At 39.6% G+C, this 15865-nt stretch overlaps 1 protein-coding gene across 15 annotated transcripts in view; it reads left to right on the top strand.

Annotated features, from left to right (window-relative positions):
• nfixb (nuclear factor I/Xb) overlaps positions 1-15865 on the top strand; it is a 180763-nt gene that overhangs the window by 148559 nt on the left and 16339 nt on the right. For 8 of the 15 annotated variants that reach the window (XM_037544654.1, XM_037544658.1, XM_037544648.1 and 5 more), the window contains 5 exons: positions 827-901; positions 5109-5220; positions 5537-5572; positions 7162-7289; positions 10761-10835. In XM_037544654.1, coding sequence (XP_037400551.1) covers positions 827-901; positions 5109-5220; positions 5537-5572; positions 7162-7289; positions 10761-10835 — 426 coding nt within the window. The remainder of the gene's footprint in view (positions 1-826; positions 902-5108; positions 5221-5536; positions 5573-7161; positions 7290-10760; positions 10836-15865) is intronic. The other 7 variants (XM_037544662.1, XM_037544660.1, XM_037544653.1 and 4 more) reach the window with 3 other exon arrangements.

The following is a 15865-nucleotide window of genomic DNA, read 5'->3' as shown; positions in this document are numbered from 1 at the left end:
GAGTATGTCTGCATCTGTATTGGCTTACAGTTTCCATGTCTTTGCATCGCTAAATAACACGTTTGTGTTTTCAAGTAGAACAAGAAATATTTTATTATGATCTGAATGTGATGAAAGTTTATTGTTCAGTCTTGTTTTGCAGAAAGGAAAAACATGCTTTATATTTTTTGCCATGTTTTCTCACTGCTTGACTCTAAAATAAACACATAGTGCAAGAACACTGAACTGAACATTCTTCGTAATTCATTACACGACTATTTAATGAACTGTATTAAATAAATATACCACTCTGTTTAAAAAACAATAATGAATGAACAGCAAAATGAATAGTATCTCTCATGTTTTTGTCTGCTTAATGCCTGAAGCTGAACACACACTCCTTAAGGCACTGGACACACAGCATGTTTAGCATCCTCGTTAAGTTTCAGTGCGTCTCTGAGCAGGTCAGTCCGGGGAGTTTTTTCCATACCAGAGCTAACCAAAAGCACCCAGCCTGCTATTGTCACACAGTGAAAGAACACATCATATAATAGAAGGATGAATTTAACATTGCGGCCCATGTGGTTAGGCAGGGTTTTAGTGTGCGTGTATCTGTATATCATTGTCTTTTGCTCGCTCTGTCTCTCTCTCTCTCTCTCTCTCTCTCTCTCTCTCTCTTTCTCTCTCTTTCTCTCTCTCTTTCTCTCCTCTCTCTCTCTCTCTCTGTCTCTCTCTTTCTCTTTCTCTCTCTTTCTTTCTCTCTCTTTCTTTCTCTCTCTTTCTTTCTCTTTCTCTCTCTTTCTTTCTCTCTCTTTCTTTCTCTTTCTCTTTCTCTCTCTGTCTCCAGGGCACTTGAGTTTCCAGGACTGCTTTGTGACTTCAGGCGTGTGGAACGTGGCTGAGCTGGTCCGCGTGTCACAGAGTGAGTCGTGCATACACACGCATACACACACACACACATGCACATGCACACACACACACGCACACATGCACACACACACACACACGTGCGTTCATTCCCTGAAAGCAGCTGTTTAAAGAGATCTTAGGATAAAACTGTGTGTTGATTTATATGTGATATTCTATCTGTTAAGCTTACTAAATAATAAATAGTAAATTTGGTTAATTCAATTGGAGGTTTGAGGCTTTAAGCGGAAATGATGATGGGATAAATAGGTAAAGTCATTTTTTTAATCTCTTACATTTTTGGCACAGTGATCTTGACCTGTGGTGCTTAGGCCACTTGCATCTAACTTCAGGGGTGGAAAAAGTACAGAAAAAATACATTTACACTTACAAGTACGATGTCTAACATATATCTTTATTAAAAGTTGAAGTATGGAGGAAAATGTATTTAAAAATTAAGAATCTTTTGATATGTGATGAGTAATAGCATTCATTGGCTAAAGATAAATTTGCATAGTTCCGGGCAGTTTCTTTGCACAGTAATATGGATTTTGGTTGGAAATTTTAATAGAAAACAAAAACGAAATGTGCTAGAACTCGACTGTTTGTAAAGAAAACAATTTTAAGAAACTGAAAAAAAAAGTTTTATGCACTGTAAAAAGTCAGCTTAATGTAAAATTATAACGTATTACACAGCTTTTCTTGAATTCAAATAGTACAAAGACAACACAAAACAATGTTGAAACAGAGAAATTGTATTGTTTTTTAAAATTATATTCACATTTTGAATTTGATGCCAAAAACATGTTTCAAAAACGCTGGGACGGGGGCCTGTTTACCACTGTGTTGCATCACCTCTTCTTTTAACAACCCTGCCTAAGCATTTCAGAACTGAGGAGACCAACTGCTGTAGTATTGAAAGAGAAATGGTTTGCCATTCTTGCTTGATGTAAGATTTCAGATGCTCAACAGTTCGGGGTCCCCTTAGTCATATTTTTGGTTTCATAATGTGCCAAATGGTTTTTAGTGGGTCTGGACTGCAGACAGGCCACTTTAGCACCTAGGCTCTTTAACTGTGGAGTCATGCTGTTGTAATATGTGCAGACATGCTGAAACAAGCAAGATCTTTCTTGAAAAAGATGTCATCTGTATATCAGCTTATGTTGCTCCAAAACCTGTATGCATCATTCAGCATTAATGTTCCCTTTACATATGTGCAAGTCATCCAAGCTACACTATATTGCCAAAAGTATTCACTCATACATCCAAATCATTGAATTCAGGTGTTCCAGTCACTTCCATGGCCACAGGTGTATAAAGCCGAGCCCCTAGGCCTGCAGACTGCTTCTACAGACATTAGTGAAAGAATGGGTCGCTCTCAGGAGCTCAGTGAATTCCAGCTTGGTGCCGTGATCGGACGCCACCTGTGCAGCAAGTCCAGTCGTGAAATTTCCTCACTACTAAATATTCCACAGTCAGCTGTCAGTGGGATTATAACACGAAGCCACGAAGTGGTCGGCCACGTAAAATGACAGAGCGGTCAGCAGATGCTGAGGGGCTAGAGCGCAGAGGTCACCAACTTTCTGCAGAGTCAATCACTACAGACCTCCAAACTTCATGTGGCCTTCAGATCAGCTCAAGAACAGCGTAGAGAGCTTCATGGAATGGGTTTCCATGGCCGAGCAGCTGCATCAAAGCCTTACATCACCAAGCGCAATGCAAAGCGTGGAATGCAGTGGTGTAAAGCGCCGCCACTGGACTCTAGAGGAGTGGAGACGTGTTCTCTGGAGTGACCAATCACGCTTCTCCATCTGGCAATCCGATGGATGACTCTGGGTTTGGCGGTTGCCAGGAGACGGTACTTGTCTGACTGCATTGTGCCGAGTGTAAAGTTTGGTGGAGGGGGGATCATGGTGTGGGGTTGTTTTTCAGGAGTTGGGCTCGGTCCCTTAGTTCCAGTGAAAAGACCTCTTAAAGCTTCAGAACCAAGAGATTTTGGACAATTTCATGCTCCCAAATTTGTGGGAACAGTTTGGTGACGGCCCCTTCCTGTTCCAACATGACTGCCCATCAATGCACAAAGCAGGTCCATAAAGACACGGATGAGCCAGTTTGGTGTGGAAGAACTTGACTGGCCTGCACAGAGTCCTGACCTCAACCCGATAGAACACCTTTGGGATGAATTAGAGCGCAGACTGTGAGCCAGGCCTTCTCGTCCAACATCAGTGTCTGACCTCACAAATGCGCTTCTGGAAGAACGTTCAAAAATTGACCTTGTGGAAAGCCTTCCCAGAAGAGTTGAAGCTGTTATAGCTGCAAAGGGTGGGCCGTCATCATGTTAAACCCTATGGATTAAGAATGGGGTGTCACTCAAGTTCATATGCATGTGAAGCCAGACGAGCGAATAATTTTGTACATATAGTGTATGTACACTAATACATCCCTATACCATCACAGATGCTGGCTTTTGAACTGTATGCTGATAACAAGCCAATGGTCCCTCTTCTGTTTAGGGCACAGTGTCTAATTTCGATTCATCAGGCCACAGGACATTTTTCCGCTTTGCATCAGTCCATCTTAAATGTTTCTGGATCCTGTTTAAATGGTTTCTTCTTTACATGACAGAGTTTTAACTTTGATTTGTGGATGCAGCAACAAACTGTGTTGACAGACGATGGTTTTGAAGAAATTTTGCTGAGCCCGTGCGGTGATTCCCACAACAGAGTCCTGTCTGTTTTTAATGCAGTGCTGCATGAGGGCCTGACGATCACAACCAACTAATAACGTTTTCACCTTGTCCTTTGCATGCAGAGATTTCTCTGGATTCTTTTAATGTCATTATGTGCCATAGATGACGAAATCCTCAGGTTCTTTGCAGTTTATGTTGAGAAATTTTATTCCCCATCTTTACTTCTGAAAGACTCTGTGATGCTCTTTTTATACCCAGTCATGTTACTGACATGTTACCAATGAACCTAATTAGTTGTGAGGTGTTAAACCAGATTTTTGTAGCATTACACAACTTTGACAGTCATTTGTTGCCGCCATCCTAACTTTTTTTGGAACATGTTGGCATCAAATTAAAAAAAAAATATATCAAAAAATTTTCAAAAAACAATAAAATTTCTCAGTTTCACCATTTGATATGTTGTCTTTGTACTGTTATAATTAAATATAGGGTGTATAAGATTTTGCACATCATTGCATTTTGTTTTTATTTGTATTTTACATAGCATCCCAACTTTTCTGGGAAGTTCAACTCCCCATTGTTAGTTCTGTGTCTCAGGCAAAGAATAGATACTCGCTGAAAACATTTTACTGAGGAGTTTTACTAAGTTTCACCACCAGCTGGAACGTTTTCCATCACACAGTTCCACCGCATTTTCTCCTGTTGGGTTCTCAGTTAGGTATGGCTGAGCCATCTCTGCGCTTCAAATTCTCGACCTCCAGATGTTGGCATTAAGCTTACACATCACTGAGTTATCACTGAGGAACCCCTGGAGTTATTCAGATTTCTATGTCCATAAATGTTTGAGATTTGTAACTAGTACTAAGGTCTAAATGAAAACAGTGAAATGGGAGTAAATTGCGTAAAAGTATAAATATTTAATTTTAACAATGCTCAAATAAAGAAAATCTTAGAAAATAATGCTTGAGTATAGTAACACAGTGCAGTTACTTATAAGGGAATTCCAATGATTTTCATCATTAAGATTTTTGTAGAAAACAAAAGATGTTTGAAGCGTTAAAAGCTTCTAAAAGCTACCTAACAGAAGCTTATTACAGGAAATAGTTATGAGATTCGGCCTGATTCTTTAGACATTGTTTTATGATAATTTAGAGATTTTTAATGTAATTTATAGTAGAGAGGCTCACACAGGTGTACATGCAGGTAGGATATTTTTTTCACATTTATAGCGATTTTATAATGATCAGTAATACATCTAAAACCTCAGGCACATGTAGACTCGCTGGTCATTCTGGATAGTGAATAAAATAGCTTTATTTATGCTGTAGACATCATGACCCCTGGTTCCTAACACCGCCACTGTAAAGAATTGATCAACAGGTTTCTCCAGAATGGAACATTTCACATTGAAATTCTTTGAAGAGTTATGTATATCTCAACAACTAAATTATGCATAATTTTTACAAAATAGGAGAAATTCCCTTTTAAGTGTTTTGCACCCATGTCTAACTCTCTCTCTTTTGCATATCTTTAGCTCCAGTTGCCACAGCTACTGGCCCCAACTTCTCCCTGGCCGACCTGGACAGTCCTGGATATTACAACATCAACCTGGGCCGCCGTTCCATCACATCGACCCCATCAACCAGGTACACACACACACCTACTCATAGGATAAAGGTTTCTTGGTTTTCTTGCTTGTTTTTCACACTTAGACAACACTTATAGAAGTCTTGCATGTGTTTGAGTAAGCGTGCTTGGCCAAGACTTTCCTCTCTTCTATACTGTGTGATGGAACATTTCTCTCCTTTCTGTTCCTGCTGCCTTCTGTTCTTCTCTTCATTCTTCCTTCTGTTTCTCTCTTTCTATTTGTCTCCTCTCTCCACTCCCCTTCTTTTTCACTGTTTGCTGCTTTCTTTCTCTTTCTCTCTTTATTTCTCTATCTTTTTTCCTCGACTGCTACAGGACTGAAATGGAGCTGTATGGCAGTCTCCCACGGAGGTATCCCCACTTCTCTGAGTCCTGCACTAACTGTCTCTGTCCCTGTGCTGCTCAGTCTCTTTTCTCCTTCTCTCCCTCTTGCTCTCTCTGTCTCTCGCTCCTATCAGAATGAGACCAAGACCTAAACACTATCCATTGTTCATTCATTCCAATGCATTCCAGTTCATGGTAAGCTGAAGTCTTAGAAAACAAAACTAAAGTTGGTTGATCTTACCCGATTCAGCTCTATAAAGTCTTGATTATGAGTTGAATCAGGTGGGCCAAAGAGCAATGTGAAGTGTCTTGGCTCTTCAGGACTACAGTTGCCCAACCATGACATATATAATAACAGATGGGCTAGGATTATTATATAATCCCTTAAACTGTGGGCTCATTATTCAGTTATTAATCTTAAGACTTAATATTCAGTGGCTGCTTTGAATCAGTAACTACCATGGAACTGTCATTTACAGTAATGTGTAAAAGCCGTAGACCAGCCTTCATTTATTTAGCTTTCAGTCAAAACAGCCATTAAGTACATTTTACTCATTTTTCATCAGATTTTCTGATGAGATTAGATATAACGTAATCCACTTGCATAAGAAGGAGAAAGTCAAAGGAAAATAAGTCAGCATTTCCAAAACTTGAGGTAAAAAAATATATAAAGAAATAAAGAAACATATAGACATAAACATATTGCATAATGACATAAAAATGGGACTGTAGACAGTCATGCAAGAACTATGCAAAATATGTTTAAAATTGCCACCATCAGATTAACAGCGCAAGCTTTCCTCTCTGAGAGAGAGGAGAAAATCAAGCTGCTTCAGATCTGAAAAATCCACAGGTGTTTCTGTCCATCCTTCCTCTGTGAGAAGACCACTCAGCGCTATGAGTCAACGTGACGATTTGTAGCTGTCAAGAACCTGTTACTAAGAAAAGGAAATAGACAAAGAAGTAGAAAATGCACAAAGTAAACAAAGAAGCTTCTGGTGTTCTCAGGACAATGAACTGGCCTCCTTAGTGGTCATGAATCCAGACCTCATCTTCACTGAATATGTTTGGGATTACTAGGATCTGTGTCTTCTAAGATTGAGCTTTGGTGCTGACAAAAAAAACAGATTCTGTCAGATTTATTTGAAAAACGTTTCCATTGAAAAAAATAAAGAGTATTAAATAAATGAAGGGTGATCTCTGACTTTTTCGCAGTACTTTATCTAACTTAACTCCTTAAAACCCCAGGCATATTACATACTACGGCTTATTATTCATAATAAAAGTTTATTGCAAAAGTTTATTCTTAAGTTATTGAACTTTGTAATAGAACTTTGTGCCATGTAAGTGATGAAGTGGTGAGGAATTGATAAGACAAAACCCCAGGAGTTTAAGGAGTTAAAGTCCTCAAAACTCCCTTAAACCTTTAAAAGTTAATTTCATAACATCAGGAAACCATGTGCATCACACTTTTCCCCATGCTAAAAGTGCCACTATGTCCTAAAGTTAATTACATATTACAAGGTTAATAATACACAAGAATCCATGTCATTATGTTCTTCATTAACTGTATCTCACCCCCCCCCCCCCACCCCCCACCCCCCCTTCTCTCTCAGCTCAAACAAGCGTAAGTCCATTGATGACAGTGAGATGGAGAGCCCAGTGGATGACGTTTTCTACTCGGGCCGTTCCCCTGCGCCTGGTGGCTCTCAGCCCAGTGGCTGGCCCAACGACGTGGACGCAGGTACACACGGACATACACGCATCACCTCTGCCCTTAGTCTCTTCACACAGTTGGCGTAAAAACACTGACTACAGCAGTCAGAAATCGCCAGTCGGCTAGCGACCAAGCAAATTGCTTACCAACACCAGCTAAGTGCTTCATTCTTGAGGAGGATATTTTTGAGTTACTGGCAGGTTGTTATAGCAGTCCTGTCAGGTTGCTGTCACTGTCGGCTGGCAGAACAGCTGTGTGATGAGACAGCCCTTTCTTTATGTCTTGTTTTTTTCTCACCTACCCACTCAATCACTCACTCACTCACTCACCTGTCCATCCAATCCCACCTTCTGCTAATAATCTCACTCTCTTTCCACCATCCACCTATTTCTTGCAAGGCCTCTCCCCCATAGATTAGCCAGGGTCAGGGACAAATGAATAATTTGGAGGTAAATAATCATCACTGTGCCAGCAGAACTAAAAATGCTGTTGAATTATCTCTCCACACAATGCATTTTTATTTTCATTTTCTTTCATCTTTTAGTGTGGAATTGTGAGGAGTTTGTTTGGAGTGTGCATTGTTAGTGATTTAGCCGAGCTTTTTACTGAAGCTTTTTATTAAAGCTTTTTATTTCACCTTGTGCGCCCGACTAGTGATGCACCAAAATGAAAAGCCGTGAGCATAAAAAAAAAGGAAATTCAGGCCACAATATGCCAAAACCAAAACAAAAAAAAGCGAACAAATAATAAATAAAACGTTTGAAATAAACAGGAAAATATTTACGTTATGCAGGATACTGTATGTATCCAACAACTATAAAATCCAACATCCTTGTTAACAGAGAATAGTTGGTCATCCAGGGAAATAAACTCTATTTTTAGTTATATTTTCCACTTTGGCACTACTGTTGGATTTTTCTTCTGCTTCAGTTATTTTGCTATACTCTGTTTTCATGTGGTATCAAAACTCTAGAGGAGAAGTGTCCCCCTCAAGAGCAGTAGTTAGTCGTTAATCTGATGTCCCTCATAGAAACCAGTATCAGTTTACACTGTTGATCTGCTGCTGTCCAGACTATTTGAATGCAGCAGTGTTTTTAATCGTCTAATTCTTATTTTCATTATGAAAAAAAAAACGTTCCTCTTTCAGATTAAAACGGTCCAAAATAGCACTTTCAGTGTTTGGCATAAAAAATATTGGTGGCTGAAATTTCGGTGCATTCCTATTAGTAACATAGAGAAAAAGGCTTTATGAAGCAGTAATACAGTCCTGAAACTGCACAGTTTACAAGACATGCAGTACTAGAGTATCTGCCTCAACCCTTTAAAATGAAAGAGTATTGTTCAGTTAATAATCTTAATACTTATTCAGTATCTACTATAAAATACATGCCTGAGTTATGTAGTTAAATGAGTGAGGAACTAAAATGTAGCCCTACATAAGGACTCTTGCAGTTTTAAGGGGTTAAATACCAAAAACTACTGAGACTGTCATTTATTTTCATACATATGACATGTTTACATCTTTGCAGCTGCATCGGGCCATTTAGGACAGGCTGTAGCAGACAGATAAAGATGCACTATGTAGCGTGTATGCATTTAGTGGTCAGTGTTCATCTCTCCTAAGGCCTATGATTATGCTGTCAGTGATAGTGCCGGGCCTGTGGCCCAGTCAGCTGTGTGTGTGTATTAGCTGTATGTGTGTGTGTGTGTGTGTGTGTGTGAGAGAGTGAGTGAGTGTGCGTGAACCCAAAGTTTTTGTTTTTTTTACCGAGCAGCATATGCTCTTAGTCATTTGATTGTTTATCAGAAAGAAATGTATTTACATTTTCAGCGTTTTGTAGTGTGACAGGTTGTGCATATAGAGCACGATAAAGAAAACAACCAAAAATCATATAGAAGACAGCGTAATTTTTATTTTACCCCTCATTTAGAGTCAAAGCGAGGAGGACAGTTCTATCATTGTTGTGGCAAACAGGGTATGAATGGCGCTCTGTAATTTAAGTGTAAAATGTTTTCTGTTGTACCAAACAACATCAGTGACGTGGTAAGATAACTGATGGTAACACCACTGATAAATGAGTTATTATAATTGCTGCATTTAGGTTGTTATTTTATTTCAGTTTTAAAGTTACTTACTTGAAGTAACACTGCAGATGCAGTCTTTTTACAACACGTCAAGCTGTCAGTATTGTAGCCAAATTTATCAGAAATAATAAAAAGAGAAAATAAAAATTGTGGCTTTCTTCCTTTGAGTTATTCATAGAAGTTATTTTATGTTTCTGTAACATTACTGACAAAAAATATTGAGACAGGAGTCAAAATAAAGTTTTATTTATATGCTTAAAATATAGACATAAAGCATCATCAGTTTAATGTTTTTACAGTTTAAAGAGAAACAGATATCAGCATTGTTTCGCCTGATACTAGTACTTCAGCATCTGTGAAATCCCTGCTGTGACCCAGAATGACTAAAAATCATTAAAAGAAACATTCACACAGAAGAATTTTCATAGTTCATAGTTCATACTGTAGTTTCTTGTTGGTTAATTTGATTTAGGAAGATAATGAAGAATATGTAGACATCAGCTTTCTGTGGTTTATTCTTACTTTGACCTCATTTCCATGGCTTTTTTCATGGTTTGCCACAGCAATGGGGGCCCCAGATGCCTAAAAACTGCTTCACCCCAGTAAAGCTACATGTTTCAGGCCATGGGGTTAGACTTTTACTAGCAGCTCCTAAGCATTGCCACAGCATGACCTCTTCATATGATCTCACGATCCCACTTTCTGCATCTCTGTCTTTCTCTAACCCCTTCCATATACACAGCCTCTTCTTTTGGACACTCTCCAGTGTTTCTTCCATAAGCAGATCCACTCACACACCACGTCTTATAACAGAAGCTCCACAGTCACTTCAGAACTTTGTGTCCATGTGATCCCTTATTCATTCTCTTCATTCAAATACAACCTCCATATATACAACGTCTCCTGCGTTTAAGGAGTGTAAGACCCTGGCTCCAAAAACCCACGCACCTTCTGCTCATGTGAAATCCCTATGATGACTTCCTGTCTCTATATTCCCCAGATGTTACATCCTATTCCCTGCCCCCCCCCCCTCTCTCTCTCTCTCACAAACTAATGGAGAGCTGGCAGGAATGGATTCCATCTGTACTGTCTTTGATATTGCTTTAGTGTGTCTTATTAGCATTACTGTATTGTTTTTGCATTTGTGCACCTGTTAGCAAAGTTACAAGGTACCAGTAGCCATACAATGTAGAATAATATATAAACATATATATATATATATATATGAAGTATGAAGAAATAATGTCAAATGATTTAACACTGCTCCCTGATTCCCTCTATTCTATACCAAAACATGCCAAGCCTCTGTCTGTCTCTTTCTCTCTGTCTTTCTCTTCCTCTTTGTCTCTCTATCTTTTCTCTCTCTCACTCATATTGTTAACTCTGCCCTTCTCCCCTGTTTGGGTTTTTCAGTGCAGCACCATTTGGCCAGTATGCAGGAGAGGAAGATTAAACATGAGAGCGATGGCGTGCAGTTTCCTTACCATGGTTAGACCACATTACCCTCATCTTTACTACCTACTCTACACCACCCACACACAACCTGCATCACCAATGTGACTGTGTCTGTCCCTCCATCTCAGTGTTTTAGCTCCTCTCTCTCTCTCTCTCTCTCTCTATTTTTACTTATCTCTCCACACCCCTTTCTCTCTCTAAACATCTCTCTTTTGCTTTGCTCCCTCTCCCTTACTCTCTATATTCTTGGGCTTATCTTGCTCTCTATATATCTCTCCGTTTACCTCTCCCTACACCCTCTACCCTCCACACCCTTTGCCCCATGTTTTTCTACTTGTGTGTGTGTCTCTCTCTCTCTCTCTACTCCTCTTTCTATACCTCTCTCTGCCTCCCTTTCCCTATTTCTGCTCATTTCTCTCTCTACCGCTCTCTGTCTCCACCCTCTCTCTCCACCCCTTCTCTGTCTTTTGCTCTACCTTTTTGGTCTTCCTCTCTTTCTCTACACCTCTTATTCTCTCTTTATCACGCTCTTTCTCTCTCAGCCTTTTTCTACATATCTCTCTTACTACACTCTTTTTCTACTCCTCTTATTGTCTTTCTTTACCCTCAGCTATATCTCTCTTCCTCTACCTCTCAACTCATCTGTCAACCCTCTCTCTCTGTTTCTCTCTTTCTGCCCCCCCTCTGTTCTCCCTCTGCCCATCTCTAGCCTCTCACTCTCTGTGCCAGCTTTCTCTTTCCTGGACTACTCTCTCTCTCTCTCTCTCTCTCTCTCTCTCTCTCTCTCTCTCTCTCTCTCTCTCTCTCTCTCTCTCTCTCTCTCTCTCTCTCTCTCTTTCTGTCTGTGCTTCCCTCCCACCGCACCATGCCCCTCGTCGTCCTCCTCTGTTGCTCCTCTGTGAGTTGGTAGATGTGTTTTTTCCAGCGCCTTTCATGTTGTTGAAACCACCAGCAATGTTGTTGACACTTTGGTAGGGGAACACTGTTCATGTGTTGGCTTACTAAACTGAACTCGGTTCAGATGGTGAATCGACTGATTGTTGTGTAACTTGTGAAGCACATGCAGTAAATTATATTCAGCCTCTCTGGTTGCTTTACCGTTACTGCCTTGGTAGGTTTCTGTTTAAATGAGGTGAATCAGTGTCTACTCTTAACAGCTGCTGGTGTTTACTTATGTTCACATTTGCACCACAGTTATTATTAATACTGATTAATTGCAATAACACAGTGATACACTGGCAGACGATGCGGTTTGACTGTATGTGCGTGTGTGTGTGTGTGTGTGGGTGTGTGTGTGTTTAGCTGAGCAGTACTTTATGTAGTGGTTTACTGATGCAGCCCCTGCCTTGAGACATCCCACCTGGCAAAGGCACGTCTAAGCACACACTCGCTCTCACACAAGACAACCCAAACAAACAAATGCAAACACACTCAGGTGCGCTGCCTGTGTTGCCACGGGCCTTATGTCTTCAAAATATGCCACACGCACACATATACACATACGCAGACACACACACACATACACACACACACACACAATCTGGAGAGAAGCGAAGCTCCGGTCCAGATGGTACCTCCATGTGTCGACAGCTATGGGAGCTACTGGGTTACAGAAGACATCTGTTACCGCGATGATGATGGTAGTAGTGGTGATTGTGGTGTGTGTGTGTGGGGTGGAGTGGGATGGGGGGATTGTTGTATGTGTGTGTGGGGAGAGACAGTGACGTTCTGCTATGCTCCAAAGGTGATTCAGTACCTGAATGAAGCGTTTGGCGATGTCATTCATCATTAAGCCGGGCTCTTTGTGCGGAAGGGTGCAAAGCCCCTTAACGTTCAACTCGTTCTTTCTTTTCTTTCTCTGCCGTTCATTCTGCCTCTTCTCCCTCACGCTCTGATTTAACCCCCTCCTGCCTGGGTGGCATTTTTTTTTTTTTGCACTAGGTTTCACAATAATGGTGTAATTATGCTACACAGCAAAGACAACATTTCACCAGGCAAATATGTTCTTATGTTATAAACTCAATATTTTCAGGAGAAATCTGTCCTTAAAACCTAATCCAAACGTTATTTTATACTTACAACCTTACATTTTCAATATCTTTCTGTACCGGCAGTATGTGGAATATTTTAGCCTATTTACTATTATTATGTGTGTTTTTGTGTTATTTAGCAATTTAGGATTACGTTTCCTTATCAGCTATGGACTTATTCATTATTAACAATATTTATAAAAATTAATTAGAAGGAAGAAATACCCAAAATATTATCTACAGTTCAAAAGTTTAAAATCTCTTGGGTGATTAAGGCTTAATATAATATATAAATTATATAGTATATAAATTATAACACTTTTTACAGCTTTTTCAGTCATTTTAGAGACTTCTACAGTTTATTATTCTGATCTATTTCTGTCATCAAATCCAAAATTTCTGCACATGACCAGAATTGTTTATACATCTGTAACAAACATGTTATTTTATTAAAATGTTATCACCAAAAAAAAAAAAAAAAACCTATCAAAACTTTTGAAGAGCAATTCTAAACTGAACAGTACTGTTGTGGAGTGGGGGGTGCAGCCTAATACAGGGTAAGTGTTACATCAGGTTCACGTTGAATGTGCTTTTGTTTATCTTCTAGGATTCCCATAGCATATACACATTTTGACAGCAGTTGGACAGATATTCCTTCAGACTTCCACCCTGAAGACTTTTTGTACAATAAAAGTAACTTTTTTCATCCGAAGTGATTATAATTACTGAGTTGTTTGTATAAGACACATAATTCACACGCATATTATTATAATCTTCCTCTTGGTGGCTGTAATACCGTATCATTTTGTAGCATGTAAATAACTCACAGCCTGAGATAATCAGGCTAAAGTTCAGCCTCAGCATGGTGGGGTTAGTTTTAACGTTACGTCTTCTAAAGCAAATATCCCACCATATTTATAGTTTTATTCACTGATTCATCAAAAACTTACCATACACAAAACATTGTGATTAAAAGTTGACTTTTCAGGTGTTTATCAGAATATAATTTTGATTTATTGCGATTAAAATATTGGGAATACTGATTGGTTTACCGGACTGCGTAGCTACCGTTATAAGTAGTCCCTCAGTCTGTTACAGTTCATCTAAACCATAGGATAAGGTGTAACATGTTTGGCTGAATTGTTCATAAATGGTGCTCAAGCAGAAACACAGTCATATGCGAAGGTTTAACACTTTGTTCAAGTTGCTTTTCTAAGCGAAACGCACTTAAATATTTGTTTATAGAGCAGACAGACCTGCAGTTTGACTGGGGTGCCCAAACTTTTGCATGTGACTCGTAATATGTAGGTTGTTCGCATAAAAAGGTCAAATTTGCTCAGATACAACCAAAATGTGTTGTAGTGCCCTGGTGTCACCTATAAATGTTCTTTCATTATGATTAGGCCTGTTAATATCAGTTGAAAGTGTTTCATTTATTATTAATCCATTAAATAATGCAGTCCCGAAGTGAATCCATTAAAAAGGCAGGAGAAATGGTGTGCGCAGAGGTGTGGGGACAGTGTAGAACTGTATTGTGCTTTAATGTTTGTGCTTATTTGACTTTTTTTTTTCCCCCGTTTCCCTGCGTGGTGTGTTTTTAGACCCGAAATGCAACGTTGTATGAGCGTCCACAGCTTTGCGTGTGCCGTTGTGCGACAGCTCGAGGTTTGTGTGCCGGCCAGCTTGTTAGCGTGGCGAGACTGGAGGGTCAGAGGAGCATTTGATTGGCTGCCAGTCTGCTGCAGCATTGTGCCAGGAACTGGACAGAGAAAGAGAAATAACAAATGATACGCACACGCACACACGCACACACACATATGTGTAGACAGGAAGAGGGAGATCATAGGAACTTCTGTTAGCTTTAACTCCAAAGGCTTTTATTTTGGCGTCTGTTTCCGGCCACTGACGGAGACGCATATGTTAAAGGATTAATTAAATCACCATCGTGGCAACAGTCTCTAATTTCTAATTGTATGGATGCAGTTTCATTTCTTCTTTATATTATTTGCTGTGTCTGGAATAATATCGCCCTGTTTTTTTACATTCTGAAACGTGATCCACAACCCGAATGTTTTTGTTTTTCCTCTCGTGTTGTAGTGAGTCTTTGGCATGCAGGAAAATGCAGCTTTTTGGAGAAGACACTTTACAGTTACTTCTAGTGCTGAGCAGAAAGTTAGGAGAGTGCTTCTTCTAATGCCTGTGTGGGTCAGCTAAGTAGACAGAAATACATAAGATGAGTCAGAAGCTCATGTGTAAATATGACAGTCCATGTCATTGCTGAACTCTAACTTTCTCAGCCAGCTTTATGGCTTTTAACGTCTGAAAAATCCCAAATCCTCTTTATTTTAAATGCACTAATGGAGCGTGACCTTGTGTGTGTGAGTGCGTATTTGTGTGAATGTCTGTGGGTCTGACTGTGTGTCTATTTTAGGCCATTAATCCCATAACACATAATGTCATACTTCTCTCTCTCTCTCTCTCTCTCTCTCTCTCTCTCTCTCCCTCTCCTTTTTACTCATACTCTCCTGAGCGCTTCCAAATCTGCCACCGCATAATAAGTTGTGTGCTGGTGATTTTATTCCATTTATGCTGCCTTCCGGTTTCAAACATTGTGGAACACTGAAAATCGTCTACAACAGAGGTTTTCAACCTGTGGTCTAGGTGGTGGTTAGGTATCCTCTGGCAGTCCGTTTTTTTATTATTATTGTATATATTTTTAAAATATGTAGACATTTAACCAAATTTTATCATAGCAACAATGTTTGTTTATTGTCACCAGCTCATTGACTAGTCTGGCAAAATGTATGACTGACATAACTGTCATAGCTAGCTAGTTATGTTTATATTTTCTGTCAAAATGTTGGATAAAAGTACATTTTTAAATGTTTTTCATATAATATTGATATTATAATGGTTGTACAATCAACTAAGTTAACTCTTCTTGTAGGCGGTGAGTTGTTATTCGACAACATTCACTGCAGGCTTACGAACACAGTGATGTAGACTGATGGCAGCGGCCCAATACCAGGTATC

Source organism: Pygocentrus nattereri, chromosome 14 (genome assembly GCF_015220715.1).
Source record: "Pygocentrus nattereri isolate fPygNat1 chromosome 14, fPygNat1.pri, whole genome shotgun sequence".
Taxonomy (NCBI): domain Eukaryota; kingdom Metazoa; phylum Chordata; class Actinopteri; order Characiformes; family Serrasalmidae; genus Pygocentrus; species Pygocentrus nattereri.
This window is presented reverse-complemented; position numbering and strand designations above follow the sequence as displayed.